At 41.0% G+C, this 12,337-nt stretch overlaps 1 protein-coding gene across 2 annotated transcripts in view; it reads right to left on the minus strand.

Annotated features, from left to right (window-relative positions):
* gnao1a (guanine nucleotide binding protein (G protein), alpha activating activity polypeptide O, a) overlaps positions 1-12,337 on the minus strand; it is a 74,683-nt gene that overhangs the window by 52,007 nt on the left and 10,339 nt on the right. For both annotated transcript variants that reach the window (XM_062390499.1, XM_062390500.1), the window contains exon 3: positions 3,934-4,075. In XM_062390499.1, the coding sequence (XP_062246483.1) occupies positions 3,934-4,075 (142 nt within the window). The remainder of the gene's footprint in view (positions 1-3,933; positions 4,076-12,337) is intronic.

The following is a 12,337-nucleotide window of genomic DNA, read 5'->3' on the forward strand; positions in this document are numbered from 1 at the left end:
TTTGAATTAAGAAAAAAAAATTCAACATTAAATGTAATACTGAATGGATAAAATGTACAATAGGTTGATTTATTTCAATTTATATGCGTCCCTTATTTTTTGTGTATTGTGTCTGATGCCAGGTTTTAAATTGACTGTGAGGTTACTAAGACTCACCAAAGTTAGAAAGACAAAATGTGAACTGCATAATTCTGTCGGAGGAGTGAGGGTTAGAAAGGCACTTGTGACTTGTGAGCTGCCTACAGACGTCCATCGGTACAAATGTTCACATAAAGCAGCCGAGCGCTGTCATGTTGTCGACCACTGTGAGAGGATGATGAAGTTAAAAAAGTCGTTACCAATAACTCTTGTCCTACATGTGTTATTTTGCAGGTCCCACAGTGCGACCACTAATCAAAATGAAGAATAATTTCTCCAGGATATAGTAGGACTCAATTCATCAGTGAGTTCATCATCCCAGTGCACGATACATGACGAGACTTTAACAATTAGTCAAAATTGCTGGAGGAACTTCTTCTATGACAAGTGAGTAAAAATTGCTCAAAAGATTCAAACATCGGCGACAACAAGCATCCTGCTCCGAGCCCGACATCGCTGCGTGTGTGTGTCTCTACAGTGTGTGTCACGCCGCCCTTGGACATGGGCTGGCGGAATGTGTTGAAAGGAAGGCAAAATACTGGGTTACCACAGCAACTAGCCAAGACCAGGGGAAACAGATGGGGGTGGGGTGGTGGTGGTGGTGGTGGTAGTGGTGGGTGCTATCATGAGATGAGGTGAAAGCAAGCAAGAGAAAAAAACAAAAAGGTGGGACAGATGGAGTTGAATATATTGGATGACTGAAAAGAAAGGGTTAGGATGATAGTTAGAGAGAGACTGGAAACTGAAGTGGGAGGAATGGAGTTGCAAGAAGAAATTGAGGAATATTTATACAAATTCTATTACAACATCTGAAAAGATCTGGATTTTATTAATTCAGTGGGTGTCTATCTATACTCTCCGTCTCTTCTTGGTGTGAGGAGGATGTCTCGACGTCTCCTGGTTACTTTAAGGGGAAGTCAAACGTAGAGCGAAGTTTAAACACGGCTCAGGCTGGTCTCTGTCTGCTTCTCGTCTGTCACATTCTCTCCATTCTCTCGTAAATAATCAGCTTTCTTTCCTCATTCCCTGCGATTCCTCCCGGCTTTCATATCCAGCTCAATACGTCTCTCTCCTTTAGCACTTGCTTTTTGGTCCAACACCTTTCTGTCATCCTTCATCTTTATGCTTAATGCAGTAACTAGTTATAACACTAGTTGTATGTTTAATTTGTTGTGTGACTCTACAGAGTACTATTACCTGTAATCACAAATATAAATAAATAGTAATACATATCAGAACAGGGAAATATGATGAATGAAATCAAAATACTTCTCCTTCTCCTTGGATCATAATCTCCATCATATTAGCAGGTAAACACCTTATTAGGTTTTTGTCCAAGATTTCAAGGTTCTAATAATATCTTTAAACAAGAGTGATGAAACTCAGCGAAAGTAGCAATAATAAAGCAGAACTCCCTTGTATAGAATAAACAATATTGCACAGCTCCTTAATGCAGAGTTGTATTGTATCTGAATGAGACTTTAATGACACAACCCCGCCACAATCTATTCTGCTGTTTCAGCAGCGGTTGAGGGCCGTTGAACTTATAAATGCTTTAAAGACAAAAGGCATTAGTATGTATGGATTCATCAGCCTTAGATCCACTGCTGCATCTCAGTGTAGAAACACAATACAGAGATATTAAACACCCACACACACACACACACACAAACGCACGCACATCATTTCCTAATCAATAGGTGTACTGTTATTTCAGCTCTGTACTCTCAGTATCAACAGCTTCATTGTGATTAAAAATGTACAGTGTCTTTGGATAAGGTGAAGGCCGGGGAAGGCAGGGTGTGAGTGGTTGAAAAATCGGTCTATCTATCCATCGATGTGTGTCAGGCACAGAGGGACCCACAGAATATACATATACTGCGTTGCTATAAATACAATAAGTGTGTTATATACAGCACATTGTTTGTTGATATAATTGAGTATTTCTCATAGGAAGGAGGTTTTCATGTTGGAGTAGTAAGCTATCAATCATTCAACACCTCATTAACTTACTATTATATGAGAATGACTAAAGAAGTTGTTACTACACATGATGCATCTGAATGTGCCTCTTTATATATACAAGTTATCTTTCGTTTCCAGATGTGTTAATAAATGTGAGCTGCAAAAATATAGTGAATAAAAAACAATAAACCATTTTAAACATCCCTTCTCACTCGTACACTAAATTAATGTCTTAAAGACTCTGGTGGCGTGTGGTACGAGAACCGAGGGACAGCGAGGGACAGCAAGGGACAGTGGCGCTGTAATGCAACGCTGCGTCTCCATGACCCTTACACACTTAATTAACCTCTTTCTACTGCTCTGTGTTGAGATACAACTGATGCTCTTCGCCGGATTAGACTCATAATCCTCAATTAGAGTATCATACGTACACTGAACTTGTGTGCTTTGGGATTTAGAGGCACAGCTAACTTAGAATGAAGGAATTTTGGCACAAGGAGGACAGAGTTGGTTGGTAGCCGGTCCCATTAACTTCTGTATCAGTGCTGATGTAGACAGAATCATAAATGAAAGACTCTGGCTGATGATGAAGAGCTGACACTCAATAACGACGTCAAAGCCCCAGTTAGCTGCTCAGGCTCAAGTCCATCCAGAAGGAAAGACTGTATTGACCGTAAAAATGTGAGGCCAAAGCATAGGATTAGGTAATGATTTCAAAATGCCATTACTTCTCTGCAACCACCGTCATCAGATAAAAGATTTCTGGGGAAGATGCCGATATTGATTTAAGAGAGAAGTTGTTAATCTGTTTTATATTGTTTCTGTTTTCCTGCCAAGAGATAAAAACTAGCTAAATATGGTGTGAAGCATCTCATTTCTGTAAGTGTGCGTGTAAATCAAACAACATAAAGACCAAAACCCATGTATCTGTATAATGAGAATATCTTCTTATAAAACTGGTCGGTCTCTAATCAATAGTGAAAAGTATAAATTGACATTATGCTGTTTTCTTATTACTGTTTCTATTACTATCACCAAATACTAATAGAAATTGAGAACTACAGAGTAACTTCTGTTGCATAAAAACATTTCATTATCCATCTGGGTGATGAAGAAACAGTTTTGTTGTGAGGATCTAACACCAGCCTTCATCCCTCCATAACAAAGTACTGTAACACATACATTAACAACACCTTCCTCCAACAGGTCACTGCATGCGTACTGTATACATATACCATACCCATTGCAACTGCACATAGGGACAAGATATTTTGTGTTTTAACTCCAGCCTCTTGCTGCACTGGCAGTGACACAATCACTATTAAACTGATCCCATCAACATTATGTGACATATCACTTTCCAAGAGGTCGTAGCAAGGACCCGGTGTCGGAGGAGATTGGTGTCTAGCTCAGAGATATGTTACCAGGGCAAATACGAGAGCTGGACTCCGGGTACTTTGTATGAAAGACAGTAACTCTGTATAAAGCACACAGTGCCCTCTCCCTGAACTCCATCAGTTCTTATGGCATCCATCCAGTGGCTACTTGCTGCATTCGGGACGGGATGCTGAGCGCTTGGAACCTCGGCTCAGTCGTCCATGTTGACTTCTTCAATCAGCTTTATTCAGTTCACAGCTCAGGACATTTGGAGATTATCAACAAACTGTGATTTCCTTGTTTCTCTGCCACATATTAATATGGCTGCACATCATTAAACACCATAAATGTGGAAACTGAAGTTTGCTGTAGTGATCATTGTTGCGTGTGTGTGATTCCATTGTGTGTGTGCATGGTAGACGTGACTGGAGAGAGGACTCAACGAGTGCTGACCTTGCGTTCTTTGTCTCCGTACTCCAGCCCCAGTGTGTCCATGGCACGGACGATGGCAGCCAGGGATTGGATGGTGTTGCTGAACACGACAGGCTTGTACTGCTTAACGTCATCACCAGAGAAACCGTCCTCGTGGATGATCCTGAACGCACAGAAACACACACGCATGAGTCAGTGGGTCACAGACTTTGAGCTGTGCTGCTGTAAACATTAACAGTGATACTGTTACCAACAGATTCTGACTGGTGTGGATTTCTGAGGAGCTCAGCTGATATTAGGGAGTAAACAGTCCCAATAATGATATATTTACAAATGAGTATTTAAAAAAGTTGTCATCATCAAACCCTAATGATAAAGAAATGTAATTGTGACTTGAAACGTAAAAAACACATTAACAACCAAATATAAACCTTGAATTAAGAAAATAAACACTTTTTCAGTCAACCATAAACATAAATGCGAATCTTTTCCACGTTATATATTCTGTTACATACGTTTGAGCTGCAAACACGAACCCTGATATGTCTGTATATTGGTCTCATATCAGCCAATAATAACCAATAAATCCTGAAATATTACTAAACCAGACTCTCAATTATCAGTAGACAGAAAGTGTGCTGGCCTGACAATAAGGTAGGTGGAGGTATATTAGAAAGGTTAGATGAATAAAGGTTTTGGGAGAATGGAGGTGGGAGGTTGCAAAGAAGCACAGGTGGTTGAAGGAGGAGGGTTACAACAAAAACACAAAGGCAAGAGAGCAGGACAGGGGGGAGGTTGGAGGGAGGCCGGGGAGGGTCCATAAACAGTCGGCTAAGCTGACATTTAGGCACACAGTGCCCAGCAGCAGTGTATCCTGCTGTTTTAAATGTCATGCTATCTTTTACTGCAGCTAAGGACACACCGAGAGGCCGACCCAAAGAAACAGAGTCAGAAGGACAGATGGACAAAGTGTGAGAGAAACGAGAGAGGACAATATACAGGACACCAGAAAACAGTCCTCTGATACAGACGGACTGATATGGGTTGGGACCATGATGATGCAACAAAAAAAAACTGACACATTAATCAGGTTGAACTAGTGCTGGAGTGATGATCAAACCGAGCTCCTTCCCGAAGCACAACTTCAAATAGCTCCATCACAGCTGCAGTGCTGGCTCGCTCACTATCCTCTGGAATAAATGACTATTATTGTGGCTCTATCCTCCTGAAACCGCCTGACACAGCACATAGATTAGCCGATGGGCGCACCACCCACTAATCTCTATGTTGAAAGAAATACTGTTTTGGTCACCTGCCTATTAGATGTCAGCCAGGCAGCCGATAACCTGTCCACATCTCAGAACAAGCGAGCCGACTGACGGGATGCTAATGAGCTCCTGTCAGGACGAATACAAGTACCAGGACACCCAGCCAACAAAGCTCTAGTGTCACAAATTCAAAGTCTTTGGGAAAAAATAAATAATAATAATAATAAATGAATAAATAAAATAATTAACAAAGAGTTTTAGGACAAAGTGTTGCTCAGGAAGAAGCAAAAGGCCAAGTACAAAACCCAGGAAACCAAAAGAAACTAAAATTAAACTAATACAACTGAAAGGAACAAATGCAGCCATTGTAGCCGGCCCACATGTGCAGCTGAGCCCCGGAGCAACGGTTTAAAAATAATCATCATTTTCTGTCCTTTGAGAAATTACAAAGGACATTTTTTAACCAACACAAATCAGGAGCGTGGAGATTTAACCAATTAATTCATGACACACTTGAGAAATGCAGCTGTAATGATGGTGTGGGTCGGGGGGGGGGGGGGGGGGGGGGGGCTGAAGTGTGACGGATCGATTTATTGAATATGGTTTGATATCAGAATTTCACAGACATACTGGAAACAACGATTATGTTTAAGAATGAAAACATTTATTCCACACAAACAACTAGGCAGAACATGTGGTTCCCATTTTTTGTAGTAAACCAAATAAAATGTCGTCGAATATACTTGGTTGTATTTTTGTTTTCTTTTAATCCATAGTAATTTTACCATTGTTATTATTTAGGTTTATGCTTAAACTGTGAAACCTTACATTTCTTTGTCAGGATGGAGGATAAAGGATTTGAAACAGTGCCAAATGTTATTTTATATATGGATCAGCAGAGGGTATTTTTTACATCCTAATCCTTGTTATCACATACAAGGCTCCTAAAACTCCATCTGGGTTGGTCTCTAGTTAACACAACACACAACTGACTCTGATTTCTTAAATCTACACGTACAAAAAAAACAAAGTTGTGTAATTTTGTCATTTTTAGCTGCTTATATGCTTCTCGTCACAATTACCAAAATACATTTAAAAACTGATATAAATATCTCTAAAGAAAACTATAATATCTTACATGGAAACAAGATGGCATTTTTGAAATAGTGGGAACAGAAGGATTTCATTTCTCACACTCACACACACACACACAAACACAAAGCTCTCTGTTTCTATAGCACCTCAGCTGTTGTGTAGTTAGCGAGCGGGCAGTGTGGTACGTACACATCAGAGTCTTTCTGAGTGTGTGTCTTGCTAACTGGAAAACACGTGCCACTATACACCTGTATGCAAGTGTGTGTGCGTGTGTGTATTTGCGGTCTCATGGACAGATTGTTGGGCAGGGTAACGTTTCAGATCAATCAGGCAGCCGGCCAGTTCTATATAAATACACCAGGCTTCTATTTACATCTGTGACTTTCACACACGGGGCCAAAGGACAGATCTATACACTGGAACTAGGATAAATATATACATATATAAGTATATCCCTACTGTATCTGTATGATGTGCAAACAGGTGGGAGGGTTTCCAGGCAGGGCTCAAGTATGACCCTGCATCACAGCATAAAAAAACGATCCCACATCTTTTCTGCAGCTCTAAATATGCCGCCCTGAGTTTAAGTCTTCTCTCCCTTGTCTCACTCAGTTTTAATGACCTGCCAACCCGACACTTTCTCTTCCATCTTTCTCGGCAACACAAAGGTGAAAAAAGGACAAGCATCCAATTAAGAGAAGTGGATCTCCCGAGTGAAAGTTCTATGTTTTATTGATCCGTCCACACCCACCTCCTCCTGTCTTTACTGCCCTTCAGACTACGTCACCTGACTTCCTCATTTTGTTTTTGTCAGAACTACTAAAGCCGCTGGAGGTTCTCGAACAATTAAACATAATTAAGTCACAATAAGGTCACATGACCTACGGGGTCTGCAGTCTCCATTGCTTCAGGCTTTGAAAACAATAACCTTTAAAGTGGAACCAGGGAGCTCGGAAATGAAGCAACATGAAATATCCACCTGCTCTAAAGTAATGACCAAAACATTTGTGTGCAATTTAAAAAAACGATAAAAGAAACAATACAGAATTTTCAAAACTCAAACTGATAAATTAACATTAACAAGCTCTAGTAGATCTCAGTGTGGGTTGTTTATGAAATCAAATTGTTATGTCTCGGTAGAAGATTTATTCACCGGCAGAAGGATCAAGCAAGAAAAACAAGAACAGTTACAAAATATAAAGATTACATTATAAAAGGAGGAGAAATTTAAGATTAGTGTTTTGGCAAGTGTTTGTTAAAGGTGTATTGCAGTGTCGCAGCTTTTTCCTGTGAGTGTGTGTGTGTGTGTGTCGAGCTGGCAGGAGTGCTGACGTGAGCGTCCATGCAAGTGAACCTTTTCTCATTACCCACTCTCCAAGCCCTTCTGTCAGCAAAGAGAGAGCACTGTGTGTGTGTGTGTGTGTGTGTGTGTGTGTGTGTGTGTGTGTGTGTGTGTGTGTGTGTGTTTGTGTGTGTGTGTGTGTGTGTGTGTGTGTGTGTGTGTGTGTGTGTGTGTGTGTGTGTGTGTGTGTGTGTGTGTGTGTGTGTGTGTGTGTGTGTGTGTGTGTGTGTGTGTGTGTGTGTGTGTGTGTGTGTGTGTGTGTGTGTGTGTGTGTGTGTGTGTGTGTGTGTGTAATTTCCAGTAGCTTTGGCACAATCTGTACGGTGACCTGGAACATAGTTTAGTTTCACACTGAGGCTGACAGATGGACAATGAGACGGACATATGGGCAACTTAACAATGATATTATTGCGTGATATTGTTGTACGGCTGCCATTTTGGTGGCCAAATAGCAGATGTTCAGTTTAATGACCAATGTCAGCAAGCAATCATATTTGAGGTTTGACATGAAAATTATAATTTCTCAATTCTAGATTCAATTTCTTGGTTGTGTGAAACTAATCTGCTAATTTATTCATGGGCTATTTTTCAAGAATATTCCCAGGATCTGTCTCGAGGTGTCTCACAATTAAATGTAATCTTTTTTTAAATGTTCCCTAATGTGAGCTGCTCTCTAGTTCTGTTCTGAATTGCATTGTGGGAAATTTGAGTCCATCAATGGCACATTTTAAAATAATGGCCAAATTGAGTTCACATACTACTCTAGGATTGGTTTATTTGGGCATTTTACATGTGTGAACATAGAGAGTCGAAACCTGCGGATGATAAGTATGTAAAACAAATTCCAGAAGAAGAAGAGAAGAAGAACAGCAGAGTAAATAACCGAAATGGTCCAAGGCATTGTTTTCTTTCTAAGATGAAGGAGGAAACCTCTTCTCTTTGAAAGGGGCTTTTTCAGCAAAGCTGGTTGTTCAGCATTCGCCTTTGAGGGCTGCACTGTGTTAGAAAACCATGTCCACATCAGCATATATAAGCGAGCTAAACCAGCCAGGCCAGTTGGACGGCAATTAAGTAATGACCACTACGCTTTGGTACCAGTTCCTTTGGGACCCGGAGTGCATCAGACTGACCCTCAACACCTCCTCTCAGGTGTCGACACTACTTTTACACTCCGGGACAAAGAAAGGCCACAAAGCAAATTGTCTGTGGGTTTTATAATAAAGATGTATCCACAACTTGAAAAGCCCTCATAGCGGGCACACCTCTGCCAAGGCGAAGGCTCTATCTTGCAACGTTAAACAAAGGGGTAAAAATCATGGATCTGCCCCTCAACAACATTTCATGGAAATTTATTCAGTAGCTGCTAAGTAACCCTGTTAATAAACCAACAGACACACAAAGGCTAATGAAAACATAACCTCCTTGACAGAGGCAAAAAAAAACAACTCAAATCAAGTGACTATAATGTCAAGGTGAATCCTGTCAACATTACATTTCATCAAGTGAATAATAATCATTCTCAGAGAATTAGAACACACACACTAACACACACGTTAGCCTCTTCTTCTTTCTGTCTCCCATTATCCCCCACACTCATATTTTTATCCACACACCTACTCATGTGAACACAAAGCCTACACACTGCACTGTGCAATTAGGTCTTTATCTTTGTTTTGCATTGTTGCTAGCTACCACTGTTTGTCCTGACACACTGACACACGCACACACACCAAACACGTACACACACACACAAGTCCCTTGGATGAGTTCTTATTGATATGCTGTGCATACACTTACTTTGTGGTCTTTGTCGACAGAGCTCTTAGTTGTGGTAAAGTGTAAACTGACTTACTCCTGTCAGCACTGCTGGACAGAGTTACTAACACAACACAACCTGTGTGTGTGTGTGTGTGTGCGTATGTGTGTATTTGTGAGTGATGGAGCAAGTGCAACGGGTGAAGGAGAGAGAGGGGAAAACAATGTGATGGCTGATAATGGGTATGAAAGAGAGCATGAAAGAAGAAGGCGATAATCAGGAAAAAGAAGCTATAAATAACTGGAGGTGTCGGTAACACAGCACCCACAATGACAGACACACACACACACACACACACAATAAGTGAGATGGAGGCCTCAGCTGCTCGGTCATCTGGCTCCACTCGCTTGCCATCACACCTTGAGGTCAAGCAGCAGCATCCTGAGCACATACTCTCACAAACACACACACTCCCACACCATCAGCTCTCTATCTGCTTTTCTTCAGAACAGATACAATCAATTATGTAATTCTGACAGCGGCATGGCTCTAGGGATGGTCAGTCACTCGGTCAGTCGCTCGGTCAGTCTATTGATATTGATGGCGTCCAGAGGATGAATCTTCCAGTTCTCTATTTTGCAACCAAGAAGTTAACCTGTCTGGTTTACAGTAAAACATCAAGAGTGTTTTTAATGTTTTAAAAAAATATAAATATAAATGTAAATAACTGAATAGCTGTAGAAAAGTTGCTACTTGGAAGCTAAATAAGAATATGACTTTATTATCCAAAGAGGTCTCTGCTCCACTAAAGAGACTAAATATTGCAGCAGTTAAAAACATCACATCTGTGAGGAGTGTTGAGGACATTATTTATACATGAAACTAGCACATGCAGAAAACCAGCTTCTAATGGAGGAACCTCTGTTCGTCTGTATTTAGCTTCGATTGGTTTAAAGTGTTTCTCAAGACAGCTACACTTTTCTCCATGTTACTTCACTGAGAAATGGGCGGATCAACACCCAGATATTTTTACGTTGTGCACATGTAGTATTTCAAGAAGGTTGGAATACATTTTCTATAACTTCCCTGACACGCTTTAGGAGCAAAAAAGGGAACACAACTATGTCGAGGCTGGTGTATGGCCCAGAGCCCGTGGAAGCGCAGTGTTGAGTGTAGACCTTTTTAAAAATAAAGAGGCAAGCAATCAGTTTCTACAGGCGGGGCATATTCTGACACTGCACTATTTGTATAACATGTGTAATGAGAACCTATTAAAAAAACTGTCACTCAGCCGAGCACGTACCTCCACCGAGGCCCAACAGTCACTCATTGATACCAAAGTGTTGGACGAATGAGTTGTGAAACATATTCAAGTAACAATAATCAACTCCAGTTTCCACTACATATGTACACATATTTTTTGTGTCAATGCATTTGGCATGTAACCCTGATTTACTGGTGTATACATCTACTTCCCTAATGTATAAAAAACCTGGGGCACAGACTATTATATCTATAAGCGGTTTTTCCTCTTGTTCCAGGCTTTTTCCATACTGGCAATTCTCTATGAATAATACAACAACTCAATCTTTGCACTTCATCCCTTACTTGCATCCCTTTTTTATCTGACATCTCTTATCTTCAACTGTTCTAAGCGAGGTCAGAAAACAGAATACTCCCATGAGAAAAAGTTAATGTCTTTGGCCCCCGGGTCCCCTCTACTAAAAGACAGTATTTCCTCAGTTACAGGTTGATGAGGGGTTTCCTCCTTTAAGAGTTTTTTTTTCTCGTGCTAACAATGTCTCTCCTAATGCCGAGGAGTCGCCCTGGCTCCAGGTTGGGTCATGTGCTGATGGAGGGTTCCTCGTGCCAAGGGACACAGTCTGCTTCACTCCGGTTCAGCAGGGATGTTAGGAGCTGCACACACATGCGTATAAATCCAGGCAGACAGGAGAGCAGAATAATTGCAGTTCGCTATTACATCTAGGAAGACCTCATTAAATCTGTCTGCCATTATCCCTCTGTTTCACTGTCACGTGTTATCTCTATCTGCCGCTCTCCTCTGCCAGGCCTTCTTTCATCCCCTGTTATTCCTCTGTCCTCTCTCTCTCAATCTCCGTACACATCACACTCTTTCTCCGTCAGTCTGTTGTTCTTCTTTCGTCCCTTCTCACCCCTCCTTCTTGATCATTTATTCCTCTTTTCTTTGTGCCGCTCTCCTCTAGCTTCCTCCCCTTGTCCATTTGCAATTAAATATTAATTAAACAAACACAGTGTTGATGAAGGGCACAACTGTGTCCCTGCCCAGTCACTGATTTCTACAGGGAAACACACACAGGTACACAGGTGCTCATCTGGTAAAGCTCAGTGTGACTTGAGTGCAGAACCATAACTGTTGTAGGTAAAAATAGCCACACCCAAAACTTTGCACTGATGTCTTGTAATGAAGTTTTAATTTAATTGTGGGTTTTATTTTTGGATGAGTATTTTTATTTGACTGGTAAACCTGACGATTGCATTCGTCTCTAAACTGTTTACTCAGGACTAAGCTTGATAAATGCTCAGTTCCTTGGTAGACACTCTGACCAGAGACCAGTAATCATGAGAGAATAAAATGTAAATATCTGGCTAATATTATTGTTGGCTGGCTATAGCGATACAGCTGCCGAGGTTCGAGGCCTTGCCGCATTGGCTCGCTGCCTCATCCAATCACAGCAAAGCCGTTTTAGCTGTGCTGTGCACATTTTAGGTTTGAGTCTTGGCATCTGTAACTGCTGATCTGTGAGAGATCCGCTTAAAAGTAAAGGTAAAGAAACGAATCAGAATGTGGAACAATCACAATAATGATATTAAGGAAACACACTATGCGTACATTCAGCTGGATACGTTAAATTTGCATAATTTTTACTATTATTATTAGGTGGCTTTGTTCCGGGACGTGTCAGACTAGCTGTGCTGGGTGTG

The sequence above is a fragment of the Platichthys flesus genome, chromosome 6 (assembly GCF_949316205.1).
Source record: "Platichthys flesus chromosome 6, fPlaFle2.1, whole genome shotgun sequence".
NCBI lineage: Eukaryota > Metazoa > Chordata > Actinopteri > Pleuronectiformes > Pleuronectidae > Platichthys > Platichthys flesus.